This window comes from Lutra lutra, chromosome 16, assembly GCF_902655055.1.
Source record: "Lutra lutra chromosome 16, mLutLut1.2, whole genome shotgun sequence".
NCBI classification, from domain to species: Eukaryota; Metazoa; Chordata; class Mammalia; order Carnivora; family Mustelidae; genus Lutra; species Lutra lutra.
Window position 1 is genome coordinate 45,708,979 of NC_062293.1, and position 27,193 is coordinate 45,736,171.

Below are 27,193 nucleotides of genomic sequence, written 5' to 3' on the forward strand. Positions count from 1 at the left end.
ATTTCCCATGTCAGCATTTTTTTAAAAAGATAGATTTATTTATGTATTTATTTGAGAGAGAGCGAGAGCGTGCGCACATGAGCAGGGAGAGAGGAGAGGTAGAAAGAGAAGCAGACTTCCGACCCGGGGATCGTTACCTGAGCTGAAGGGAAACACTTCACCGACTCAGCTCCCCTGGTGCCCCCTGCCCACATCACTATTTTATTTTATTTTTTTATTTTTTATTATTTTTTAAGATTTTATTTATTTATTTGACAGACAGAGATCACAAGCAGGCAGAGAGACAGAGAGAGAGGGGGAAGCAGGCTCCCCACCGAGCAGAGAGCCTGATGTGGGGCTTGATCCCAGGACCCTGGGATCACGACCTGAGCCGAAGGCAGAGGCTTTAACCCACTGAGCCACCCAGGCGCCCCAACACATCAGTATTTTAGATTCCCAACCATGATGCAAGGTCCTAAGCATCCCAGGTGAGTGGGGCCAAGGTGTTGTCCTGACTAGGTGACCTGTACAATGCCCAGGCCGTGCCAGGCACACACTCAGCCTCCACTCAGGACCAATGGTTAAAGCACAGCTCAGTTCTTCCTCTGGTCAGATGTTTTTCCCACTGCCCTTTCTGATCTTCAGAAATCACAGAATTCCAGGGCTGAAAAAGCAAAAAGACATCCCAATTCCATCCCTTCCCTTCCTTTTTCAGCCAAAGAAAGCCACGAGAATTGTCTTCTCCAACTCCCAGTTAGTGTCAGAGCCAAGGACCAGGAAAATCTAGAGTCCCAGCACAGAAGTGGGGTTTGCTCTGGTCTGGCCTGCTTTCCAGGCTTCCTCCAGAAGACTCTTCCTCAGCCCTGTCTCCCACCCAAGTGGGCCAGGGTGCCCTCTGGGGGTGGGACCTCAGGCAGGAGGCAGGCCAGGGCCCTGGAGGAAGGTCTGCCGTGTGTGTGTGTGTGTGTGTGTGTGTGTGTGTGTGTGTGTGTGTGTGTGTGTTGGGGGTGTGGGGTGGAAGGGCAGCAGTGGGTAAAAGTTAACATCAGGCAATGATGCAATCACAGAATCCGAATTGAGTGCAGGTCGCTTTAAGAAAGGAGTAGCTGTAATCTGAAGCTTGCTGGGCTCTGGACTAGGAGGCGCAGCAAAAGCTCTGGGTGTTTGCTGGAGCCCCTCAGTGTGCAGACAGACCTAGGCCGGTGGCAACTGCGGCACACCCACAGGTAAAGCAGCTCCCCCTCCGGTGTTAGAGCATCAGGGCAAGACTGGAGAGGGTCCCCTGGGCTGGGGGAGGCAGGAGCACTCCAGGGATCAGCAAAGAGGGGTGCAAGGGAGAGGAGGTGGGGAGACAGTGGCCCCTGCTGCTTAGGCCCCCGGGTGAGAGGATGAGAGAGGGCAGAGGGAGTTGGGGCTCAGAGGCCCAGGGCCCACTTTTCCCCAAGCCCCACTAGGAGGAGGGTCTGGGAAGACTTTTGAATGAAGTAGGTGGGTAGCCATGGGGAGGGCTGTGGTGGGAAGGGGCAGAGGACACAGCTGCAGGCTAGGTTCTGAGCAGCACCTCAGAGGGGCTCTGTGGCCCCCGCGGCTCCTCCCCCCCGCCCAGGGAAGGAGGTTGCCCCTTAGCCGGGCTTCCCTGGGGCAGTCGGGAGGCAGCCTGCTCCCCTCGCCCAGTCCAGCCTTGGCTTGGGCTCAGCTCCCTGCTGCTTTTTCAAGTTCAGCTGGTGCTGATTTCCAAGCCAAGCCACTACTAGCCTGCTGAGCCCTGCAGAAGACTGGAAGGGAGGACACCTGGGCCCTTCGATCCAGTACCCATCCCTTCTCTTTGGCCAAATTAGTTGCCAGTGAACGCTGGGAGATCCATGGGCTTTGGCCGTTGGCAAACAATGACTGCTATTTAGTGCAGCCTGTGTGTGGGGTTTGGGGGCCTGCGGCCCATGCTGGAGAGGATGGCTGCCCGCACTCTTTCTGCTCCTGGGGGTAAGCCACAGCAAGGGGAAGGTCTGGGCCCAAGAAAAGCCACAGGCTTTGCAGAAACCCCATCATTGTCTGGCCCAGGCCCGTCCACCAGGAGTACAGCCCCTGAGCTGAGGGTGGGAGGCCAAGGGGGCTAGGGAGGTCTGTTTCTAGGGCCAGTACTCCTGGGGTGTGCAGAGCGGAAACTCATGGGTGCCCCTGGCCTCACTCACTCAGGTTCCAAGACTCCACAAGGAACGCTGCCCGGGGACTGGCGGGGTTGCCAAAGGCGGAGCGGGCCTGGAGGGCACCCCCGGGCCCGCCCTTCCAAAGCCAGGAGGGAGGGCGGTGTCCTTCCCTGCACTGCCCAGGAGGTCCACTGCCATGTGGCTTTAGGCTGTGTGGTGCAGGAAGGAGGAGGAGGAGGGATGGTGTTTGTCTCACAACTGGATTTAATCTGAAACACATGTATTGGCTCAAGTTTATCCTCCCAGCTGGAAGGCAAGATCACAAAATCCCAGTGTCTCCTGATTTTGGTAAATGCTGCAGAAAGGAAAGCCTGACCTTGGCCCAGCGGAGAGAATATCTACCTCCTCCCCATGCCCTCCCACTCCTAGTGGGACAGGAGTCTGGCTTAGATACTGCCCTTTGGACGGATGGCATCAGTGTCCCTGTGTCCCTGGCCAGGTGGCGGCTGCCTGCCCTCAGGCCACAGAACAATCACCTTGGACAGGGCATCGAGTGGGCTCAGAGGGACCCCCAACCCCATGTAGATTCTGACTCTCTGCCCTCCCAGGGCCCTTTTAGGGGGCTCTCCATAATCTCTCCTCTTTCTCCATCCTTAGGGTGGGGAGGTGGATTTAGAGGCCATGAAAATACTACCTGTCCCAGCGACTGGCTGTGGGCCAGCTGGGGACGCATGTGCTTTTCATGGCCAGGGTCCCTCACCTTATCTTCAGTCCTCAGTCCCCCAACATGGGGACCATGATCCCACAACCCAGGGCTCGCACTGACTCTGTGGGGACTCCTACAGAGAAGGTTTGACTTTCAAGCGCATTTGAACTGTGAACTTGGTTTTCATTCTTTTTTTTTTTTTAAGATTTTATTTATTTGTTTGGCAGACAGAGATCACAAGTAGGCAGAGAGGTAGGCAGAGTGAGAGAGAGGAAGGGAAGCGGGCTCCCTGCTGAGCAGAGAGCCTGATGCAGGGCTTAATCTCAGGACCCTGGGATCAGGACCTGAGCTGAAGGCAGAGGCTTTAACCCACTGAGCCACCCAGGTGCCCCATGAACTTGGTTTTCTTAAACACTATGCCAGGCTGAGCCCCATGTCCCTCCTGTCTCAGCTCCCTACCGGGGCCAGAGGTGCTAGCGGTAATAGCATTTCCTATACCCTTGCCGCCTAGAAATCTCAGGGAATTTTGTGGTCTCTGATACACCAGTCTGCTGGGGCTCAGGCAAGAAGGCTCCTCCTAGCTCTGTGGTGCGGCTGGGAGGGCGGAGAGAGCAGCTGTGAGACTGTCTGGTGTTCCGGGTCTCTAGCTGGTATCAAAGAAATCTTGTCCTGCTGGCTCAAGGGGAGGTTCTCTCTGAGCGCCAGGGGCAGCTGGGCAGGAGAGCAGCTGGGTGAGGACTTGGGGTCTGTGGGGTTCGCTCTGGGACACAAGCTCCAGATCAGGGTTTGGGAAGAAAGCTGGGCTGCTTCCCACTTGTAGTCCAGCCACAGACTGAGCAAACTCTGAAAGGTGGTCCCTTCTTTCGTTGCCTTTCATCTCTCCAGTGTTGTCCAGTGGATTATCTGGCTTGATTCTAAGGACTTCGGCCAAAAATCACACATCCCACTCCCATCTTTCCTATTTGCTCTGAGAAGTCAGGAAAGTATGTGTGCTGCGCGCGTGGGAGGGTATTGATGGGCATAGAAATGATGACCGTGAACGTGCCGGAGAGCCTTGGCCTGTGTGTGCATGCGTGTGCATAGGGGAGGTGAGGGTCAAGGAACACAGATGTTATAAATTGGTGACCTGGCAATATGGGTGGTGGTGGGGGTGAGACAGGGACCAACCGAAGGTCCTAGTTACTGAGATCTTGTCCCACTTTTTAAACAGAAGGCCCCTTGGAAGATCCTATCTGCGGGACCTCCCAGCTGCCTTCATCCCCTCCCACCCCACATCCTATCTCCAAGGGGTGAGTTCATGGACATGGCAAGTGCAGGAGGCTGAGGGATGGTGGCAGACATGGAGCCCTGAACCCTGAGCCCAGATTTCCCTTTTCCCTTGTGGTTCAGGGGCTAGAGGGAGTTGGTTGGAAGAGGCCACTGCTGGGGATGTGAAGGGTCCTGGGGTTGTTTAACCTGAAGGAAAGAAAGCTCCGAGGGTTTAAGAGCTATTTTTGAGCTACTAGGGGGCAGAGGATCTGGCTCCCTAGGAGAGAAGGGGGGCCCTGGGGCTCCAGGTATAGGGAGACACATTTTTAGCTCTAGGATCACTGCAGAGCTCACCTGCCTTTGTGCTGTTCATTTCTTTGGAGATGTGATCTGATTTATTGCTCATATCAAGAACTATCTGATTTCCATTTTGCAGGAGAAGATGCTGTGAGTTCTCAAGAGAGCTATTAAGACACAGAATTGAGATTTGAACCCAGGCTCTCGGCCCCTAGACCCAGTGCTACTTAGCAGGAGAGTAAGAACTCTCCATAGAAAACTATCTCTGAAGGGAATGAGTCCCTTATGAGGCCACAGGTTCTAGACCAGAGTAATTCAAGGACAGGGTCTGAGAACTTCCTGGGGATGGCGAGGAGCTGGAACAGATGCCTTCCTTCTCTGTGTTCTGTAATTCTACCTATGGGAACTAGATTCTGTCCCATTCTGACATTACCCCAAATTCTGTATCATGAGCTGGTCCTATGTCTCCAGAGAAGAGCTGCACTGTGCATTTCTGCTAGGCCACAGCCACACAGAGGAGCCCACTGCTGGGTCTCCATGGCCCTGGAGTCCATGACCCTGGGGCTTGAGGCCCCCAGATCTCACACACACAGGGGGACAAAAGCACAGACTCATCCTGGGGCTGTAGGCCATGAGGCAGGTGGAGGGGTGGCAAGGCACTCAGAGGGAGGGACCGTCAAATTGAAGGTCCGCTTCCAGCCTGGGGAGGTCAGAGGTAAGATGCCTCGTCCTGGCAAGCTCCTGCGCCCCACTCAGGGAGGCTGGCGGAGCAGGCGGTGGGTGAGGGGGATAGCCTGCTACCTCTTGTTTTCTTGCAGGCCCCAGGATGCAGGCCCTCGTGCTTCTTGTCTGGACTGGAGCCCTCCTCGTGCACAGCAGCTGCCAGGACAGCGCGGGCAGCCCCCAGGAGGTCAGTGGGGTTGGTGTGAGGTGGGTTGTGGGCAATCCCCACCCCTCCTTAGCAGGCAGCAAGGGGGATGGGACAGACACCGGGTTCCAGGCCAGACTCTGGCCTTCCTGTGTAGATATGGCCTGGATATCTCCTTCAGCAAAACAGACAGAAAACATCTCGCCTTGCCTTTCAGAGAACACAGTGGAGACAAAAGTAAGATCCCAGAAGGTGAAAAGTGAAGGCAGTCTAGCAAGCCCGGGGGTGTCCCTTTCAGTGCAAGCCCGGGGGTATCCCTTTCAGTGAAGACCTTTTCTCACTACCTTGGGGCACTCGTGGGTCTCACTGACAGGATGGTGGTCCTGGATTTTTGTTTCGATAGCGACCAGAGTGCAGTGGAGATGTAAGCGTGCAGAAAGGTACCTTTTCTGTCTGGAGGAAGCACGGTCAGACTGTGGAGACAGATGCTGAGAATCTCACGCTAAGGGACAGTGAGGGCCCAGGGCAGCCCGGGCTACTGGCTGGAGTCCTGGACGTGGTTGAGAGTTCTGGCTCTACCTCTCACTTCTTAGCTTTGTTACTGCAGACAAGTCACTTTGAACTGAGTCAGTTTCTTTCTTCCTTTCTCCCTCCCTCCCTCCCTCCCTTCCTTCCTTCCTTCCTTCCTTCCTTTCCTTTCTTCTTTTTAAATTTCTTTCTTTTTTTAAAGATTTTATTTGTTTATATTTCAGAAGAGACACAGTAAAAGAGGGAACACAAGCAGGGGGAGTGGGAGAGGGAGAAGCAGGCTTCCTGCTGAGCAGAGAGCCCAATGTGGGGCTCCATCCCAGGACTCTGAGACCATGACGAGAGCTGAGCACAGATGCTCAACAACTGAGCCACCCAGGTGCCCCCCCCCCCCCCCGAGTCTCTTTCTTACCTGTAAAATGGGATTAAAAATACCTATCCAGGGGCAGCTGTGTGGCTCAGTAGGTTAAGTCTCTACCTTTGGCTTAGGTCTTGGGGTCCTGGGATCAAGTCCCCACATCGGGCTCCCTGTTCTCCCTCTGGCTCTTCCCCTGTTCGAGCGCGCACATGCACTCGCCTTCTTTCTCTCAAATAAATACTCTTAAAAAAAAAAAAGATTTTATTTATTTATTTGACAGACAGAGATCCCAAGTAGGCAGACAGGCAGGCAGAGAGAGAGGAGGAAGCAGGCTCCCTGCTGAGCACAGAGCCTGATGTGGGGCTGGATCCCAGGACCCTGGGATCATGTCCTGGGCCAAAAGCAGAGGATTTAACCCACTGAGCCACCCAGGCATCCCACAAATAAATAATCTTTAAAGAGAAACCAAAAGTACCCTTGCAGGGCCATTGTGGCCCGTCACTTACTTTTTACCTACGGAATACCTGCTCTGTAGGGGCGGGGGCGGGGCGGAAATATAAAGGACTCAGATCTTGCCTTCAAGGAACTCAGTCTTTTGAGGTATCAAATAGATCAACAAGCAGGAAATGAAGTGACTCCAGTGAAAAGAACCAGCACAGTCTGTCACATGGTAGGTGGTTAATATGTAAGTGGGAACTGATCCCCTAAAAAGTTCAGGAAACCAAAACGGGCCTTCAGCTTGGGGTGATTAGGGAAAAGTTGTGGAGGAGATGCTGCGCCATCAGGGGCCATGAAAGATGGGATTGGGGTGGGGGGAATCACAGGAGGGTCCAGGCAGAGAGTTGGAAGCAGTTAACAAGGGGGAAGACAGGCAGCTTGCTCTGGCCTGAGAGCAAGGTTCCTTGGAAGGGAGGGCACTCTTCTCTTTCTCTCTCTCTTTTTAGAAGGATCTTATTTATCTGTCAGAGAGAGAGGGAGAGAGTGCACAAGCAGGGGGACCAGCAGGCAGAGGGAGAAGCAGACTCCCGGATGAGCAGAGAGCCTGCTGCAGGATTTGATCCCAGGACCCGAGATCATGACCTGAGCCGAAGACAGTTAACCAACTGAGCCACCCAGGCATCCCCCCTCCCTCTTTTTAAGTATGTCCCAGGCCTGAGGCTCACAGGTCACTAGTATTTAAACCTGGTCAGCTAATTTCTACGTGGGACTGCCTGTCCCCAGCCAAGAACTCTGGCAGGATCCAGGATCACACTCTCCTTCTAACATCAGGCTACATGTAGGGTACTCAGCCAGGACGTCTCTAAGGGGCCAGAAGGACAATCCTACTCAAAGCAACGAGGGTTCCCATCACACACAGCTCATTTCTGATGGCCCTTGTACTCAAATCCAGGACTCCCCAGCCCCCGACACCACAGGGGTGCCCGTGGAAGAGGAGGACCCCTTCTTCAAGGTCCCTGTGAATAAGCTAGCAGCGGCCATCTCCAACTTTGGGTATGACCTGTACCGCGTGAGGTCCAGCCTCAGCCCAGCTGCCAACGTGCTGCTATCCCCACTCAGTGTGGCTACCGCTCTCTCCGCACTCTCGCTGGGTGAGTTCTCAGATGGGGACAGCCTCGGGTGCCTGGATCGGCCTGTGGCCCCTGCAGAGAGGTGGTGAGAGAGCGGCCCACTGGGGTCCCTTTGCGTGTACCTACAACCCCCCACCCCAGCTCTGCGGAGGGTGCAGAGCACTGCTGACTTGGAGACATGGCCTCACGACCACTTACTGATGACGGGATGACTTTGACACTCCATCCTTAACACAAGCTTCTGCGTGCCAGCCATTTGGCTAGGTCCTGGGGATACAACCACCTACAAGCGGGGGTGGTCCTTGCCTTTACTCGGTCACAGCTGAGTTCCCGGCTGTGGGAGGGGGGGTGGGAGAGTCATGAGCAGGTGACCACCAAACTTTCTGGTAAGGGCTGTGGCCAGAGAAGCTCGGGGGCTTGAACCCTCCCTCCGGCCCTTGTTGCTCTCTCTAGGCCTGATGGCCTTCACCTGCTGGAGGAAAATCTTTTCTTCCACTGCCTTCGAATTTCTTGCCCAGCAAGAATGCCACCAGTATGAACAGTGGAAGACCAAGAGCGTGGTGTCCCACCCCAGGAGCTGGCCTGACCTGGGCCCTGGTGGCCAGGTATTAAGGCTCCCACCCCGGTCTCTGGCAGGAGCGGAACAGCGGACAGAATCCACCATCCACCGGGCCCTCTACTATGACCTGATCAGCAACCCGGACATCCATGGCACCTATAAGGAGCTCCTTGCCGCCGTCACTGCCCCCGAGAAGAACTTCAAGAGTGCTTCCCGGATCATCTTTGAAAGGAGTGGGTCACCTTGCTAGCCCGGGATGCTGGAGGAATTTGGGGCTCTATGCTCCTCTGGTGGTGGGCGGGTTCTTTCTTTTCTTCTTCTTCTTCTTTTTTTTTAAGATTTTATTTATTTATTTGAGAGAGAGAGGATGAGAGAGGGAAGGGTCTGAGGAAGAAGCAGACTTCCCGCTGAGCAGGGAGCCTGATGCAGAACTCTATCCCGGGACTCCAGGATCATGACCTGAGCCAAAGGCAGTTGCTTAATCAACTGAGCCATCCAGGCACCCAGGGCATTTCTTTCTAAACACTAGATCACCATCTGCCCAGGCTGGGCCTGGTGCTGGTGGGCAGGAAGAGGCCCTGTGAGCTCAAAAGGGATCGGAAAGAGGAAGCAGACTGAGAGATGGTGGGAGGGCCCAGGGAGTGTGGTAACCTGAAGAGAAACAGCAATGAGTGAAATTTGTTGTTCTCTGCCCAGCTCCTGGGGAAGCTGGCTGGGAGTCTGGGCAAGTCACGGGAAGTCACTAGGCAGGAAGTCAGGGCCTGCTGAGTGGTAAACCAGAACCTCAGCCTGGCGTGCTCTCCCAGAGCAGATGCTATTTGGGAGCTCAGAGCACACTTAACCCTACTCCATCTCTTCCCAGAGCTGCGGATAAAATCCAGCTTTGTCACACCGCTGGAGAAGTCCTATGGCACCAGGCCCAGAATCCTGACCGGCAACCCTCGCTTGGACCTTCAGGAGGTTAACAACTGGGTGCAGGCCCAGATGAAAGGGAAAATCGCTAGGTCCACCCAGGAAATACCCAGTGGAGTCAGCATTCTCCTCCTCGGTGTGGCTCACTTCAAGGGTGAGGGCTCCACTTCTCTTTTGGCCAAGGGTGGAGGGGAGGTGTCAGAGGGGCTGGGGAAGGGGGGACGTGAGAGACGGAGCTCAGCAGGAACCGAGAGGCGAAGCCAGAGGATGACCTGGGGAAAGCACCTGCCTGAAGGCTCTGTTCTTGTCTTCTGGGCCCAGGCAAACCTGCGGTGTGTGTCTACAAAGTGTTAAGAGACCGTGCACAAAGCCTAGCAGGGAGAAGAAAGTGCTAGCACTCGGGGGCCTGTTTGGGGGTGGGCACTGTGAGATTCGTGCTGGAGTCAGATGAGGGTCAAAGCCCAGCTGGGCCTTCCCCGGCATTGAGCCCTGCACAGGCCTCACCTCTGACATAGGATGACGCACTTACTTCAGAGGCTGTCTACATCACCTCGTGTCTTCAAACCAGCCGGAGCCCTGTGCCCAGGGCACAAGTATTCAACAAACCGTTAGTTCTCTCATAGCATGCTGCCGTAGTGATGTGCCTGAGACTCCTCCACAGGCCTTGTGAGGCTGGCCCCAATCAGAGAAGACGTGGGTGGGATTTGGGGCAACCTCTCCTTGAAATGCTTTTCTGTAACTTCTATCAGGCAGTAGCTAGTGGGACCCTGACCTTGAGAGAGGCCCTACTTGAAGCACTGATCTCCAGAAAGTGAGAGAAGCCATTATAGGCCAGCATATTAAAAGTTAACTTGAACCATAGGGAGCTTGGTTACTGCCTCACTGAGCACCTGCCAGTGCCTCTGCCCCTCTGGGCTTCAGTGATTTTCCAGAGGGGTGATGTCGGGGTCCCTTGCAGCCTGATCTCCTCTGATCCTGTCCTCCAGACACCTCACTGCGAAAGGAGACACCAGCTGACTTTTCTCCCAGGCCATCACAGAACTTGTATGATCCATATGGTCAAATCAGTAATTCCTCCTGAGTCTCTATATGGAAGCTATTCAGATCCTTGACATATCGTAGTCCGGCCCACACGTTCTCAGACAGAGCTGTTCCCTGATGTGTCGGGGCCTCTAAGATTCCTTTAGGCAGGCGCCTTTCAACCATAGGTTTTGGTCTCCCAGCCCCAGTCCCAATGCCTGGTCTGGTCTCCTGGGGCTCAGGGCACTCCCATTTGTTTCATTTCAGGGCAGTGGGTAACAAAGTTTGACTCCAGAAAGACTTCCCTTCAGGATTTCCACTTGGATGAGGAGAGGACCGTGAGAGTCCCCATGATGTCAGACCCTAAGGCCATCTTACGGTATGGCTTGGACTCTGATCTCAACTGCAAGGTGTGTAGGGGCTGGATGAGTGGTGGGCAGAGGGGAGGACAGAGACAGGCAGGATGGCATATAGTGAAACAGGCTGACCTTTGAGATGGGACAGCTGTCTAAATTCTGCCTGCTGTGTAGCTTTCAGCAAGTCAATAGCTTTTCTGAGCCTTTCTTCTTAAAATGAAGGATGGGTCTCAAAACTCATCCTCCTAGGGTTTGCTGTAAGGATTAACAGATAATGTGAAATGGGCCAAGACTGGGCAAATCACATGCTGGTGTTTTCTTGTCTTTTCCCCCTTCTTTCTCTGTCTCTCCTTTTTTTCTTTCTTTGGGAGGAACTTTTATTTCTAGAATTCAAAGCCAAATTAAAAAAAAAAAAATGGTCACACACCCTAAATGGCTGGGATTCTAAGTTTTTCACAAACCTGACATCTTTTAATTCTAACTCGGTAGTTCTTAAACCTTTTTCTTTGGGAATCTGACAAAACGCCTAAAACACTTGAGAGAAATGTCATGTGTGCACACATGCATTTCTGTATGTGGGTTCAGGGGGGCTAAGACTCCTGATGTTGTCTGTCCCACGGACCTAAGGTTAAGAACCTCTGCTCCAAAGACCCATTTTATTTTATTTTTTTTAAGATTTTATTTATTTATTTGGGAGAGAGGCAGTGAGAGAGAGTGTGAGCGAGGAGAAGGTCAGAGGGAGAAGCAGACTCCCCGTGGAGCTGGGAGCCCGATGCGGGACTCGATCCCGGGACTCCGGGATCATGACCTGAGCCGAAAGCAGTCGTCCAACAAACTGAGCCACCCAGGCGTCCCCCCATTTTATGTTTTTTTTTTTTTTTTTTTTTTAAAGATTTTATTTATTGTTGAGAGAGAGAGAGAGAGAGAGACTATGAGCAGGGGGAGTGGGAGAAGGAGAAGCAGGCGCTCCGCTGAGCAGGGAGCCCGACACGGGACTCAATCCCAGGACCCTGGGATTGTGACCTGAGCCAAAGGCAGACGTTTAAACGACTGAGCCACCCAGGTGCCCCCAAAGACCCATTTTATTACTGCTTCTGTGTTCCTGTGCTCAGCACCCCCTGTTCTAGTCCAGGGTTCTGTAAATAACAGCTGATCAGTAACTACTGGCAGACAATCTTTGGGAGAAAATTCTTTCAGTGCATAACTTCAGTCGGTATTAGGCTGAGGTAAGAAAAGACAACAGCCTCCTACGTTTTTTTGAAGGAACTTCAGTAAACATCTTGTAGCCGGAAGGCAATGGCCAAGAGGGACAGTTGTTAAAGAGATTAGGGGCTGGGGAAATCATAGCCAGGGAACCCTACAGCAGGAGAGAAGGCAGCTTGGAGTGTGTGTGTCCAGGCCTGGGCTCTTGGGCTCCAAGGAACTAACCCACGTGCTCCCTCCCTGCGGTTTCAGATTGCCCAGCTGCCCCTGACTGGCAGCATGAGTATCATCTTCTTCCTGCCTCTGAAAGTAACCCAGAACTTGACCATGATAGAAGAGAGCCTCACCTCTGAGTTCATTCATGACATAGACCGAGAACTGAAGACTATTCAGGCAGTCCTGACCATCCCCAAGCTGAAGCTGAGTTACGAAGGCGAAGTCACTAAGTCCCTGCAGGAGATGAGTATGTCTGCCAGGCCACTCTGCTCTTGGGGTGGGTGGGGTTGAGCTTTTTGAGCTTTCCGCCTTGCTAAGCAGCACTCAAGGGCTCTGTGGCTTTGTGGGGAGGCCATGGACGATTCCTTAATTCTACTAGCACTGGAGGGGAGGCATGAACTGCCCTTATCAGACGCATTCCTTAGTCCCAGAAGCCTACATCTCGCAAGAGAACACTGCCTCTCAAAAGACAGGTCTGTTGAGCTGGTTTCTGGTCTTAACCTCACTTGCTGGTTTTTGAGTGCTCTTGGGCAAGTCACTTGAACCCTACCCAGCCCAGAGGTCTATAGACCTCACTGAAGGTCCAAAGTGGGGTTCTACTCTGGCTTGCCTGCCTCCTTGAGAATCAGGATTTAAGAACCAGGACTCTACTCTTGCGCAGGGTGCTGGGTGAAGGCCGCGTTTTAATGGAACTCTCTCAATTTCTGCAGAACTGCAATCCTTGTTTGATTCCCCCGACTTTAGCAAGATCACAGGCAAACCTATTAAACTTACCCAAGTGGAACATCGATCTGGCTTCGAGTGGAACGAGGATGGGGCAGGTACCGCACCCAGCCCAGGACTCCAGCCTGCCCACCTCACCTTTCCCCTGGACTATCACCTTAACCAACCTTTCATCTTTGTACTGAGAGACACAGACACGGGGGCCCTTCTCTTCATAGGCAAAATTCTGGACCCCAGGGGCATTTAACGGTGCAGTTTCACGTTCAAATACCCTGGAGGAACAAAACCCTCAAGGGATGGCAGATTACATATGACAGGAAGCCTGCCCCCATGTTGTTTCAGTGTATACTTTGCAATAAAGTGCTTTATCCTTAACCTTTGTTGCCCTGTTCCTCCTCCTGTTTTGAGCTCTGTTAAGTTTAATATGAAGATAAATAGCCCTTTCGAGATTTGCCGGTCCTATACTTATAGCCTGGGTCTCTCTCTAAACTCTGCAGAAAGTCACCACTTCAAAGAGCTTGTAGTTATCGTCACGGTATAATGCAGGGCCGGAGTCTCTGCTGTGGAAGTGTTTATGCAGTAGGGCCACTAATCTCCGAGGGGGCATCTCCTGCCCCCAAAATCAGTGGGGTATGCTCTTAAATAAATCAAACCTTAGGGTATTTTTTTTTTTTTAAGATTTATTTATTTTATTTTAGAGAGAGAGAGAGACAGAGCACGAGCAGGAGGGGCAGAGGGAGAGACAGAATCTCAAGCAGACGTCAGGCTGAACGTGAAGCCTGACTCGGGGCCTGATCTCACGACCCAGAGACCACGTCCTGAGCCGAAACCAAGAGTCGGCTGTTAAACCGACTGCACCACCCCAAATGCCCCCCAGAACTTTAGCTTTTATTTTTACTTATTTATTTTAAGCTTTCACTTATTCATTTGACAGAAAGAGCACAAGCAGAGGGAGCGACAGGCAGAGGGAGAGGGTGAAGCAGGCTCCCCGGCAAGCAAGAAGCCAGACGCCGGGCTCGATCCTAACCCCGGGATCGTGACCTGAGCCGAAGGCAGACGCCCAACCGGCTAGTCACCCAGGCGCCCCAAAACTTTAGCTTTTCATGCAAGCACAGCTATCCCCTAGTCAAGCTAATGTCACCTGACAACACAAGCTAACACATGGGCAGATAGGAGAGGTAAGTTGTAACTTAAGGAAATGTTTCATAAAGCATTTAAGGAAAGCTCCCAAGTACACCTAAAATGGGAATGTGACATCTGAAAATTCTAAACACATTCATTTTAGGGGAGCATGCCTATTTTACAGACTACAACACGACCTTTTTTTAGGAACACGAAACACGACAAGTGTTTGGGACAGAATATAGAACTGTCCTCAGGACTAAATTTTCAAGAAGAAAAATTTATCTCCACGAAAAAAAAAAAAAATCTCACTGGCCACTGCACCTTGCCACAGGGAATGAGTAGAAAGAATAATTAAATGAGCTTCTGCCTGACCTTCATTCACATGTTTGAATGTAAGCTGTGTTCTAAACACTCAAGTTTCCTGAAAAGCCCCTGCCAGACATCTTGAGGCTATTCATTTCCTGACTGTAAGGCTGAGGCTAGCAGCGGGGACTTCCTGGGCAGACTGGGGGGGTTGTCAAGCTCTCAAAGCACCGTGGACCTGATGTTCCTTTCCACTAACTCACTGGACCCACTTGGTCCCAGACCTTGACACGGCAACCTGGGTTCAAAACAGTGTGTCTCCCAGCCTTCTGGCCAGGACGGAAGTCTAGACTACTGCTCTACACATCCAGGCAGAAAAGAGCTATCCCTCTCCCTTCTGTTGCTCGAGTCTGAAACCATAAGCCGCAATGCCAGTGCTCTGGGGCACCTTCTGAAGACACCCCCAAGTGGCTCAGGACTCCTGCAGCTGGATTTCCCTTCCCAGCCTGGGGAGGTCTGGCAGAAGGGAGTCTCTTTTCAGGAGAAAGGAGGCCCCCATGTCATTATCATAAGCTTGATTGTATTAGTGTTTGGTCAGGAGGTCGGCCAAGGGTACAGAAGGAGAGGCAGATAATAAAGACTGGAAAACTGGCAGGAGACAAATTTAGAGTTGCCATCCCAGGAAGAGACTGCCTAACAATAAAGTGGCCCCATACTTCTTTCTCTACTCACAATTTACACCGTACTAGTTTTAACAAAGGATTTGAGAAAGCTAGCTACCACACACAAAATGGTGTCTCTGGAAGTAAGGAGCCTCAGTGATTTCTTGCTTAATAATTATTTTTCAATTACAACACAACTACTAAGAGCATAAGTGCCCACTGGAGTGGTACGTTAACATTTCATTACTACTAGAAACCACAGGAATGTTCCAGGGAAACAGCTGATCATCATTTAGTGAGGTGGAGTCTCGCCAAAAGCCCAGGCTAACATCCAAATGGCTGCAGATCAGCTAAAATCCCTTTAAAGGGCTTAGGCTCTCCAGACACTAGTTTTACATCTTTTCTGGAAACTGGGAGTTTTTAACGGGAGGGTAGTTAACTATGTGAAGAAAACCTTGGGATCCTACACTGAAGGCCCCAGTTAGATGGGTGGCGAGTCCAATAAGCAAGATTTCATCTTCTGTAGCTCCTGGATCTCGTCACTGCAAGGGCCATAGTGCACCAGCAGAACCTTTTCGGCCCTCTCAATTGTGTTCAGTGCTTCTGGGATCGCAAACCTGAACCGAAGGAGGTAAAAGGAGTGAATCCACTCATTCAGTCAAGCAAACAATCAAGGGCCTACCCCCACCCTGTGAAGTCGTCGAAGATCAGTTTGTCTTCAAGGATCTCATACTCTAGAAGGGTAGGGGAGAGACTTTCACAAGCACACTGCAAGGTAGAGTTTGAAAACAAAGTGATGAGAGAAAGCATGAAGATTCGAAGGTCCTGAGAAACAGGCAAATCTCAAAGGGTTCCATCAGGGATTCATCCCAGGGTTTACTCAGGAGTCTTCACCTTCAGGTAACCAAGCCCACCCCAGACCTGACTGCAGCCCTGTTCTCTTCACCCAATGGGAGACCTCTGCGTCTCAGGTGTCAGGCCCACAGATCATTTATGATCTTAGAATCGAGCTTCAAACATTGCCTCACCCTCAAGTGCACCAACGGCAGCTTTATCAAGGCTGGAAGGAAGTGCTGCATCTAGAATAGGGCCTCCCCATGATCTCAGTGGCAAAAATGGATGACATCCGCATAGACTGTTCTTTCCTTTAAACCTTCAAAGCAGGGTTTCTCTGCCTTGACACTACTGATATTTTGGGCCGGAAAACTGTTAGCTGTGGGGGGCTGTCCTGTGCATTGCAGGATGTTTAACAGCATCTCTGGCCTCCACCCTTGATATGACAACCAAAAATGTCTCCAGACATTGCCAAATGTCCCCGGGGGCAAAATTACTCCTGGTTGAAAACAACTGCTTTAAGAGGAACAGGATGGGGGAAGGAAGGGCCCCTGGAGTTCAAAGTGCTGAGAACGAGGGCGTGAGGAAGGCGTGAGGAAGCAGAAAGCTGAGGAGAGCCGTTGGGATGCGGGTGGTGGGGCCATATGGCAACTGCTTCTTAGGAATGTCCCTTCAGTGCTAAGAGCTTTCCCTGTATCTCTCAGGAGGAAATTCTAGAGCTTCCAGTTTATCAGCAAAACTGAAGGAAAGGAGTTTTCCTAAAGGGGAGATAGAGAAGTTTCCACTTGCCTAACAGCACCACAGGAGAAAAGGAACACTGAAGAGCCTAATGAGTGTGTGGCCCAGAGGGCATTAGGAAACCACAGAAAGACTTACCCATTGAAAAAGAGCTGGGCCAGTTTGAAGAGCTCGTGGCCCATTTCAATACTGGATGGCCCATGCTGAGCCTCAACCACTTGGAGACTCTTCTGCAGATGGGCAGCTGACTTCTGCCAGTCCCCTGAAGAGAAAAGAGAAATCTGGTTGCAGAAGAGAACCACAGTCAACTGTGGATGAACATTTTCAGGGTGAGGAAAGCTCAGTGGAAGGGGAGGACAGCTTCAGCTCTAAGACTGAGAGGTGACCAACCAGATGAGGCTGGGCTCAGGACCAAACACATGAGGCACACATGGTCTTTGCAGCAGAAAATGAAGACAGACACGTGCCATACCTAAGGCAGCATAGGCCTGGGCCAGGGCATCCTCCATTTCGCCTACCACGCTGTGTTCTGGTGACAGGAAGCTCTCGGCATCGTGTCGGCACCCCAACAACAGCTGAATGGCTTGCTCTATCAAAGCAAAGGAAGGTGGCCTCGTTACTACATAGACCCAGTCCTAGAAACGAGAACCCAGCTCTTAAGTTCCATACTGACTGGGCCAAATGCGGAAACCCCACTTTGTCCCCTTGTTGTGACAGACCCACAGTGTTTGTTCCCAAAAAGCTGTTGTTCTCTCACAGTTTCTCTTTCAGCAGAATAGGTGTGAGGACCCTGGGTTTCCAACTTCAAGTGGCAAGATTCCACTTACGATCATCATATCTCTCGACTTAGATATCTAAGTTTAAGGTCAACTTGCACAAAGTCGGGTAAATAAATTTCTATGATGTAAAGTTCTAAGGCAGAGTTTGCAAGGATAATGTGGAGTTCCACAAGCCTCTCTGAAAACAGCAGGATGCTTCTATCTGGGTGCAAGCTCCACAGCTCCCTAGAAGAGAGGAGGCTCTGAGGAGAGCAGAGCAATCTCTCTAGGAAATTAGGCCATTAGGCCCTGGAATTAAAATAAATGGCACCGAACTTCTGGAACTGCACAAAGATCACGGATGTCAGAGATAACCCTTTAGTCATCATGGGGTACTTGAACTTGGTCTCTGCTGCCCAAGAGAACAACAGCTTAAATCATCTGGCCCTTTTCAAGGACACAGCACAAACTCAGGCGGTTCGGGCTCCGTCTCACTGGCCTGCGCAGCCATCTTGTGGCTGGCACGGGGATAATGACATGTAATTGTTCAGTCATCACTGCAGATCCTCAAGTCCAAAGTGATCCCAGAATAAATACAAAGGGAGGGGCTGGAGGACCAAAGCAGGGAGCAAGTCTCACCTAGTTGACTGTTTCCGAGAAGCTTCCGGGCCCCCCCAACCTGCCGCTGAAGGTCCTGTACCCGGGAGATGAGGTGATCCCTGCTGACCGATTCCATACAGGACGTGCTGCCACAGCTCAGAACGTCACCTCCCTGTGAAAGCCAGTTTTGTCTTTATTCCTGTACCCCCGTCGGTTAGCAACACTGCATGTGTTTTACATTATAGGGTCACTCTGCAGCTTTCAACCCTATGGGGCAAAGAGATGCCCTAATAATACACCACGACCAAAGCCTGACTCAGTTGGGTTTGACGCAGCAACTCTAATGAAAGCCGCAGGTGATCCCTCCCTGAGATTTAATTTTTGCAACCAAAATTAAACTGGCACAGGTTAGAGTTTCCTTCCGTCTCTATACCCCTCTCCTGGGTCTGTTTGGGTCCAGAACTTTGGATGACAGACAGATTTCCAGTGATTATGAAGAAGCCATCAGAGTATAGAGTCGTTGAATCACTCTGTTATGCACCTGAAATTAATGCGACATTGTGTGCCAATGATACTTCCATTAAAAAAAAAAAAAAAGCAAAAGCCAGGGGCACCTGGGTGGCTTATTCAGTTAAGCATCCAACTCTTTGGTGCCCTGCATTGGGCTCCATGCTCCGTGCAGAGTCTGCTGGGCATTCTTCCTCCCTTTCCCTCTGCCCCTCCCACTAGTGCGCTCTCTCTCTCTCTCTCTCTCTAAAATAAATAAATAGGGGCGCCCGGGTGGCTCAGTCAGTTAAGCGCCCGCTTTTGGATCAGGTCATGACCCCAGGGTCCTGGGATCAATTCCTGCATCAAGCTTCTTGCTCAGCAGGGTGTCTGTTTCTCCCTCTGCCTGCCTCTCCTTCTGCCTGCCACTCACCCTGCTTGTGTGTGTGCACTCACTCTCTGTCTGACAAATAAGTAAAATCTTAAAAAAATATATATTAAAAAAAAAAAAAAGAAAGAAAAAGCAAGTCATAGGAAAACCAAAAGGAAGAGATGCCAGGAGAGGCCTCCCCACATCTGACCTTAGGTTTGTAACTTCCGCTTTACAACACGACCAGCTCTACATTACACTTACGGCTCCCCAAAGAATACCATCTCCTTGGCAGAGAAGAAAATCTTTGAGGTGGACTTTGGCTATTTTTAATTTATTCATTTATTTATTTTTAATTTGGGGGCAGAGGGGCAAAGGGAGAGGGAGAAAGAGAATCTGAAGCAGGTTCCATGCCCAGCTTGGAGCCCCACGTTGGGGTTCGATCACAGGACCCTGAGATCTCGACCTGGGCTGAAATAAAGAGTTGGACGCTCAACCAGCCACACCACCGAGGTGCCCCATTTGCTGTTTTTTAAATGCCAGTGTCTAGACCTTCATTTGGCAGTGGCAACGTGATTTCTCCTGAGGATCCTCTCCCACCCTCCCATAGCCAGTGCCTGGTGGCTGGGGAGGGTGGCCATGTGGCTTGCATCTGACCCATTCCTCTGGGCCAAACGGCTGGAGGAAAACGATGGGAGTCTGATTTGCCACCAGCCATGGGTATCAGGTAAATGAAATGCCATAAAATTTTTGCCCAGACTGCTGTTAGAGGAGCACACATCTAGCCTTCCAAGCCAGAGGCTGTGAGGCTGGATATCTTGCCACCACCAGAGGAAGTCTGTTTGGGCTAATCAAGAAAGCAGAGTTGAGGGAGGCAGAGAGAAATTGGGTCTTGGTGGCATTATCTGAGCCCCTGGATCTCTGATTATCCCGTGTGTGTGTTCCCCAATAAGAGAAGAAACTGAAAAAAAAAAAAAAAAAAAAAAAAGGTCGTTAGCTGAAATATCCTCGTCCTGGGACCTTTCAGTGATGTACTTGGGCAAATAACTTCTCAGGTCTTCCCCAACCCGACTGGCTCAGGGGGGATTTTCTGTTATCTGCAAGACACAGGGGCCTAGATCCAGCCTCTCCTGTGGTTCTGGGGAAAGGTAACCAATGTGCGGGCAAGATGGGGAAGGGGAAGACACTGTGGCTCTCAGCCTCTCCTGAAGATGTACGGCCTCCGGGCTGGATGACGGACCAGCTCCAGCAAATATGGAGAGGGGGAAGGGAGGAGAGAACTTCACCTGCAGGAGCGCTCCGCAGCGGCCACAACAGAATGCCTCCCACCGGGGCCCGATGGTGGCTCTGTGCTTCTCCTTTTGACACACCGGGCAGCTGCAGTCAAAGAAGTACTGAGCCCTCAGCTTCTGCTGCCTGTCGGCGATGGCCATCCTGCTGTGGTGAGGCCCTGCGGAGAGATCACACTTGGCCGATGTTGAAGGCAAGGGAGAGTCGAGCGCTACTTACAAAAACTTCAGCTCAGCAGGGGCCATCCTCCGTCTTGCGATGAGTACCCTTACTCGAACATTCGTGGCACTAGATAGAGAAATAAGCTTCCAAGTTGCAAGGGAAAAAATTCTTAGCCCGTTTTTGGGAAGAGGAAGTTTATGGGATTAAGCAGGGAGATACATGATAGCTTAGACACAACAGGGCCAAGGAAGGAGGCCAGAAGGCCCCCCCCCCGCCCCGCTTTTTTCTTGGCCTCAGTGTGTACTGCCTTCACCTGTCCGGGGGTTTGCTCGTTCTCATTCGCCCTGTCCTTTCCTGCCAGAGAAGTGTGGCCCGTGATGAGGAGGGAGGGCTCACCATAGCAGTGCAGGATCTCTTGCCCTTTTGCAATCTTCTCTGATGCCCGGACGGTGGCGACGGTGCTAACGAAGGACATGCTGGTGTTGGGGCTGCAGGAATGGTTCAGGAGGCTGACAACAGGGAAGATGCCTGTTGCAAGGCGGACCTGCCTGCTGTTGGTGACGCTGTTCTCTTCAGATCCTGAAAGCGCTACAGGAAAAAGGAAAAATGTGTTAGGACATTAGTCTTGGCCTCGCCGTCCATCCCTCAGAAGATGAGCTGGGCCACTGGGCCTGAAGCCCATCTGAGTCAGAGCTCCGGAGCCGGATCCAATAGACATCAGATGGAACATGACTCACAGCAAACCCTCGTCCCCGGGAAGCAAAGCAAATGAACACATGAAAAGTCCACCGGAATCCTGGAACCTAACCACTGTGTCTCAATTCCAGAAAAAGTCCAAAGATTAGAATGCATTAAATAATAATAATAAAAAAGGAACTGTCAGTTGGGAGCCTTCTAGATAGACAGTTTCATAATGTTCACCAGGACACAGAAATCAGAGTACCTGCTGAGGTTATTTCCCAAAGGCTTCTGTAGTTGAAGCTGCTTTTGTTTAACTGGTCTTTGGTTAGTTAATAGAATAAGTAACCTAATTGTTTTCCCAAACTAAGTAGGTTTATAATATATTTATAAAATTCTTATTTCTTAAGCTTACCTGGTTCCTTGAGCCGTCTGTCCCAACTTTGTGGGAAATCAGTCAGCAGCAGTTGTCACTGAAAAAAACCTCACTGGGGTCGCCTGGGGGACTCAGTTGGTTAAGTGTCTGTCTTGGGCTCAGGTCATGATCCCAGGGTCCTGGGATTGAGCCCCGCATCGGTCTCCCTGCTCAGCGAGGAGCTTGCTTCTCCCTCACCCTCTGCCCCTCCCCAAGTGTTCATACTGTCTCTCTCTCTCTCTCAAAAATAAATAAATAAAATCTTTGGGGAAAAAACCAAAAAAACCCTAAAACCTCTGTGGAAGGGCCCTACTCAAGAGAGTCTCATGTCCCAAACAATCTCTTCTTAGAAACACAATTAAATGGCAATTTAACGACATGAATGAAAATTGGGAAGGATGGAAAAGGCCTTCAAGCAGAGAGGCTATTTCTGTACCAAAGCTCCCACACTTAGATTTACAGATGAGGAGGTCTGTATCCTCTCATGCAGTCCTATTTGCTCTTATTTTAGCCATAGCTTTAAATGGCTTGGTTATTCAGTTCCTCAGCCCAGAGCAGTCGAGAAACAGAACTAATAAGAGGCAGATTTTCTGACAATGGCAAAAGAGACAGGATGACAGACAGGAGAGGGAGGCAGAAAACTTACATAAGAATAACAGCCTCAGGGCAAACAAAAAACACTAGTACCACTCAAGCTTTACGCTGTGACACTTTCTTAACCAGAGGTTCCTAGACTGATGGCCTATCGAGTGGGTTTTGTAATAGCCATACCTACCCATCTCAGGGAGACGGATGCACAAGATAGATAACCTTGGGCATCCAGAAAGGCTAAAGTTGTGTTCGGTAGCCTTGGTGGAAGCACAAGGAAACTGTATTTTCTTTCTTTTTAAAGACTTATTTTTTTATTTATTTGACAGAGCACGAGTAGGCAGAGAGGCAGGCAGAGAGAGAGGAGGAAGCAGGCTCCCTGCTGAGCAGAGAGCCTGATGCAGGGCTCCATCAAGGGCTCGATCCCAGGACCCTGGGATCATGACCTGAGCCGAAGGCAGAGGCTTTAACACTGAGCCAACCTGGCGGCCCAAGGAAACTGTATTTTCAACAGAACTGGTTGAAATCTGAATGATTCTCATACTTCAGAGGGAAGCTTTCAGTTTTCTGCATAACTGAAAAGCCATCAGCTAATTGTCCCATCACTGTGTATGCCAGGAATTTCAACACACCAATCACCAAAGAACTGAAGCAGTCGAGGGACAAATGCAATGAATAAAGAAAATATCATGAACCACCATGTGGAAATGTTCTAGAAAGGAAAACACTAAATACAGGAATCATGTTGTCTCTCTGCAGACCGTTCTATTATCTGTTGCTATGGAGGACGAGAACAGAACAAGTCAATAAAATTCACAGGGAATCCAAATGACTCAATTGGAGTCAACAGTCCCACAAATTGTATTGAAATCTCTCATCAGAGCTGCTCTTAAGTATTCGGCAGATTTTAGTTTACCCCCCGCCGCCCCCCCGTCCAATGCCTACCTTCTGGTGTATGTGCTAATGAGCAGTGAAAATGCTAAAAGGTAGGCAGCAGGAAGGAGCAGTACAGGGCACGAACAGTTTGTAGTCTGAATAATCAGCCTCTGCATAATTAAAAGTTGACTTGCATTCCCAACTACTGATAACTGGCAAGCTGTATTGGAACAGTTGCTAAAATTTTCCCAGAAAAAAAATGATCACAATACAGTGAGTAATGTCAGCTTCGTGAATTATTTATAGATGATTCTCTAACATAAGTAGGCCCAAGAACTGAGTGGGGTGAATATTTATGTCAGAGTTGAGTCTCTAATTATTTCTAAAAATTAAGTATTGACTTAAAAAATTATCCAATATTTTGCATTAGTCATCTGTTAGAGATAATGGAAAGTGAGAATATATATGTACCTTATCAACCAAATTTAATATGTGACATTTTGTGTATAAAACAAAAACAAAAACAGGGAGTGATTCTTTATTTTACTAAAAGGGTACCTTGATAATATCCCTTAGTGCATTTAAAATGGATTCAAGGGGCACCTGGGGGTCCCAGTCATTTAAGTGTCTGACTCTAGATTTCGGCTCAGGTCATGATCTCAGGGTTATGAGATCAGGCCTTGTGTTGGGCTCCACTCTCAGCGGAGTCTGCTCGCTCTCTCCCTCTGCCTCTCCCCTCATGTGCTCCCTCTCTCCCTCTCTCTCCAATATATACATAAATCTTAAAAAAAAAAAAATGGATGGGCATCTGGGTGGCTCAGTTGGTTAAGCAACTGTCTTCAGCTCAGGTCATGATCCTGGAGTCCCAGAATCGAGTCCCGCATCAGGCACCTTGCTCTCCCTCTGCCGCCTCCCCTCTCATGCTCTCTCTTACTCATTCTCTCTCTCTGTCAAATAAATAAATAAAATCTTTAAAAAAATAGCTCATTAACTCTTAAAAAAATGGGATTCAAGTACAGAAAAAAAGATCCATTCACAATACTTCCAGAATATACCTATCCTCGTAGATATTTTGTAACACAAGAAATTTGTGTGTATGTCACACAAATAATCAACCACACAAACTGAACGTAGATTCCTTGGCTGCTGAAGAGTGAAAGCAAAGGCTAGTGAATTAATCTGAACCTACATGGAACCTCATTAAGCCTTGTAATGAAGCCAGATACATCACAAATCTGCCATTCCCTCTGAGATAGAACCATATGGACCAAGGTCTACAATATCATCAATGGCTAGTTCTGTGCCTTATGATTCATACCAAAGAAAGGTTTCTGAGGAACTTTGATTAAATAGTATTTATGCAAAGATAATAACATACACTTTCATAGGTTTCGGTCAAAGTCAATCCGAGTTAATGCCTGAATCCTTCTGTGCTGCTAATGAAAGACCTGCTAATGAGATTCCATAAGAACACTAACGGGGAAGTGTTGGAACCCCAAAGAAATAATAAGAAGGGATATATCAAGATTAGAAATATGAGCCAACTAAAACAAAATTAGATAGGATTCAAAACTGAAAGTGAACATTGCTGGTAGGAGTGTAACTGGTGTAAACTTCCTGGAGGGCAATTTTGTAGTATTTATCAAGTGCCTTAAAAAAGTTCTTATGGGGGCACCTGGGTGGCTCAGTGGGTTAAAGCCTCTGCCTTTGGCTCTGGTCATGATCCCAGAGTCCTTGGATCAAGCCCCGCATAGGGCTCTCTGTTCGACAGGGAGCCTGCTTCCTCCCCTCTCTCTCTCTGCTGGCCTCTCTGCCTACTTATGATCTCTATCTGTCAAATAAATAAATAAAATCTTTAAAAAAAAAAAGTTCTTATGGGGGCGCCTGGGTAGCTCAGTTGTTAAGCATCTGCCTTCGGCTCAGGTCATGATCCCGGAGTCTGGGATCGAGCACCACATCAGGATCCCTGCTCAACAGGAAGCCTGCTTCTCCCTCTCCCACACCCCCTGCTTGTGTTCCCTCTCTCTCTGTCAAATAATAAATAAAATCATAAAAAAAAAGTTCTTATAAGGGGTCCTGGGTGGCTCAGTCAGTTGGGCTTCCAAGTCTAAATTTCAGCTCAGGTCAAGATCCTGGTGTCATGGGATCAATCCCCACCTCGGCCCCACTTGAATCTGCTTGAGTTTCTCTCTCCCTCTGCCCCTCTCCCAGCTCATGCACTCCTGAACACATGCTCTCTTTCTCTCTCAAATAAATAAATCTTTAAAAAAATTAAAAATGTTCACATTAAAAAAAGTTCCTATTGTTTTAATTACTTTTAGTATTTAGAAAACTAGTTAAAATTACAAAAGGAGTACATGGTAGTCAGAAAAAAATTACAAAGTAAAAATTATAAAGAAAATAAGTCCTCTGTGAGCCTATCAGCCACGTACAATAGTTTGGGGCATTTTTTTCTAGGCCTCTGTCCAGTCTTATATATGAAATTCCCATGTGATACACAGAGCAATTTATAAATTACTTCTTTTCACTTAACACATTATGACCATTTCTTTATATTCTAACCTAAAATGCATATTATAGTTAAAAAAAAAAAAAAAGAAGGCAACACAGCAACTCTGCCAATGTGATAGGGAAAAATGGTATCTTGTTTTAAGTACAGGAGGGGCTAAACATGACCGTATTTACTACTGCTTTGATAAAAGGCTTGCTTATGTACCTTTTTAACAGCCTTTTATTTTATTTTATTCTGAAGATTTTATTTATTTATTTGAGAGAGAGACAGTGAAAGAGAGCATGAGCGAGGAGAAGGTCAGAGGGAGAAGCAGACTCCCCATGGAGCTGGGAGCCCGATGTGGGACTCGATCCCGGAACCCCGGGATCATGACCTGAGCCGAAGACAGTCGTCCAACCAACTGAGCCACCCAGGCGTCCCTTAACAGCCTTTTAAAGACATAATTTATCTACCATAAAATTCACTTATTTTAAGTGTACTAATTCATGATTTTCTTCAGGAAATTCATATAAGCTGTGCAACAATTACCACAATCTAGTTTTAGATTTTCACCACTATTGTATATGTTTAAAGACTGACTTTAAGAGCTGCATAGTTCCTAGAAATGTTCTGTCATTTTGCTATTTTCATTTTAGTTTATGGGCTTTTTCTCCCCTGGGGTTGGTTTGCTTTTAAAGTAACAACTATTTTGGGAGCCTGCATGGCTTAGCTGGTTAAGCGTCCGACTCTTGATTTTGTCTCAGGTCATGATCTCCTGGTGTGAGATTGAGCCCTCAGTATTGGGGAGTCGGCTTGTCATTCTTTCTTTCTGCCCTTCCCCCCACTTGCATGTGCACCCCTGCTCTCTACGGTGAATAAACAAATCTTTAAAAACAAACAAAAACAACTATTTCATGTGTTTACAGTGCTCTGTGCCAGCAACTTTGCCCAGAGTTTAGCTACACATGTTTTCTGCTGGTCTTTCCTGGGATTATTCATATTATTGCATTCATCTAGCATATGGTCTTTTTTTTTTTTTTTTAAGATTTTATTTATGTATTTGTTAGAGTGAGAGAGAGAGAACACAAGCAGGCAGAGGGGCAGGTAGAGGCAGAGGGAGAAGCAGGCTCCCTGTGGAGCAAGGAGCCCAATGCGGGACTCGATCCCAAGACACTGGGATCATGACCTGAGCCAAAGGCAGCCGCTTAACCAACTGAGCCACCCAGGCGTCCCGCATATGGTCTTTAAAAAATATATATTTTATTTATTTATTTGACAGAGAGAGACACTGCAAGAGAGGGAAGACAAGCTGGGGGAGCTGGAGTGGGAGAAGTGGGGGGCGCTTAGGGGGAGAAGGTGAAGCAGATTCCCCAGACTCCCTGTAAGCAGGGAGCCCAATGAGGGGCTTGATCCCAGGACCCTGAGATCATGACTTGAGCGGAAGGCAGACGCTTAACAACTGAGCCACCCAGGTGCCGCAGCATATGGTCTTTTATCCTCAAGAAGGCTAGACTTAAAAAAACAAAGAAGGCTAACCTAGGCTTATTCATATGGCTACACACCATCATTCCAAGAAAATGACATGGAAGCTACAAGGCCTCTTAAAGCCTAGACTCCAAAGTCACACAAGGTCACTTCTACTGCATTCCAAGGGTCAAAGTAAGTTACAGGGCTGGCCCAGATTCAATGGCAGAGAAAACAGACTCTACCTCTTGATTGGAGAAAAAGCAGTATGAAGTTGCAAAAGGGCAAATATACAGGGGTGGGTGAAATTGTTGGGGTTATCTTTGCAAACAATCTTCCCCAGAGGCCCGGAGGTTCATCCAGTCCTCTCATTATCCATAGGAGGATACTGAGTGAAATTTCTCTGACATCAGCAGTAGCAACAGCTTTCTAGATACATCTCCTGAGGCAAGGGAAACAAAAGCAAAAGTAAACTACTGGGACTACATCAAAATACAGCTTTTGCACAGCAAAGTAAATAACCAACAAAACTACAAGGCAACCTTCTAAACAGGAGGAAGTATCTGCAAATGACAGATCTGATAAAGGTTAGTATCCAAACTATATAGAGAACTGATACAACTCAACATCCAAAGAACAAATAATCCATTTAAAAATGGGCAGAAGAG

At 49.4% G+C, this 27,193-nt stretch overlaps 2 protein-coding genes across 8 annotated transcripts in view; one reads left to right on the forward strand and one right to left on the reverse strand.

Moving 5' to 3' along the window:
- Positions 1 to 1,055: 1,055 nt before the first annotated feature.
- SERPINF1 (serpin family F member 1) lies at positions 1,056 to 13,060 on the forward strand. 4 transcript variants are annotated; one of them, XM_047707484.1, is made up of 10 exons: positions 1,142 to 1,205; positions 3,715 to 3,812; positions 4,040 to 4,119; positions 5,195 to 5,284; positions 7,519 to 7,717; positions 8,333 to 8,488; positions 9,118 to 9,321; positions 10,455 to 10,597; positions 11,999 to 12,209; positions 12,673 to 13,060. In XM_047707484.1, the coding sequence occupies exons 4-10, from the start codon at positions 5,201 to 5,203 to the stop codon at positions 12,930 to 12,932; spliced, it is 1,257 nt and encodes a 418-aa protein (XP_047563440.1). In that variant the 5' UTR covers positions 1,142 to 1,205; positions 3,715 to 3,812; positions 4,040 to 4,119; positions 5,195 to 5,200; the 3' UTR covers positions 12,933 to 13,060. The 4 variants fall into 4 exon arrangements, with proteins under 4 accessions (XP_047563438.1, XP_047563437.1, XP_047563440.1 ...); XM_047707481.1 differs by lacking the exon at positions 3,715 to 3,812 and having other exon boundaries at positions 1,094 to 1,205; XM_047707482.1 differs by lacking the exons at positions 3,715 to 3,812; positions 4,040 to 4,119 and having other exon boundaries at positions 1,056 to 1,205; positions 5,193 to 5,284.
- Positions 13,061 to 14,847: 1,787 nt separating this feature from the next.
- SMYD4 (SET and MYND domain containing 4) overlaps positions 14,848 to 27,193 on the reverse strand; it is a 49,396-nt gene continuing 37,050 nt past the window's right edge. For 2 of the 4 annotated variants that reach the window (XM_047707477.1, XM_047707478.1), the window contains exons 6-11: positions 20,410 to 20,601; positions 19,848 to 20,011; positions 17,745 to 17,877; positions 16,820 to 16,936; positions 16,486 to 16,609; positions 14,848 to 15,392 (exon numbers count right to left, since the gene is read on the reverse strand). In XM_047707477.1, coding sequence (XP_047563433.1) covers positions 15,257 to 15,392; positions 16,486 to 16,609; positions 16,820 to 16,936; positions 17,745 to 17,877; positions 19,848 to 20,011; positions 20,410 to 20,601 — 866 coding nt within the window. In that variant the 3' untranslated portion in view covers positions 14,848 to 15,256. Of the gene's footprint in view, positions 15,393 to 16,481; positions 16,610 to 16,819; positions 16,937 to 17,744; positions 17,878 to 19,847; positions 20,012 to 20,409; positions 20,602 to 27,193 lie in introns of those variants that run through there. The other 2 variants (XM_047707479.1, XM_047707480.1) reach the window with 2 other exon arrangements.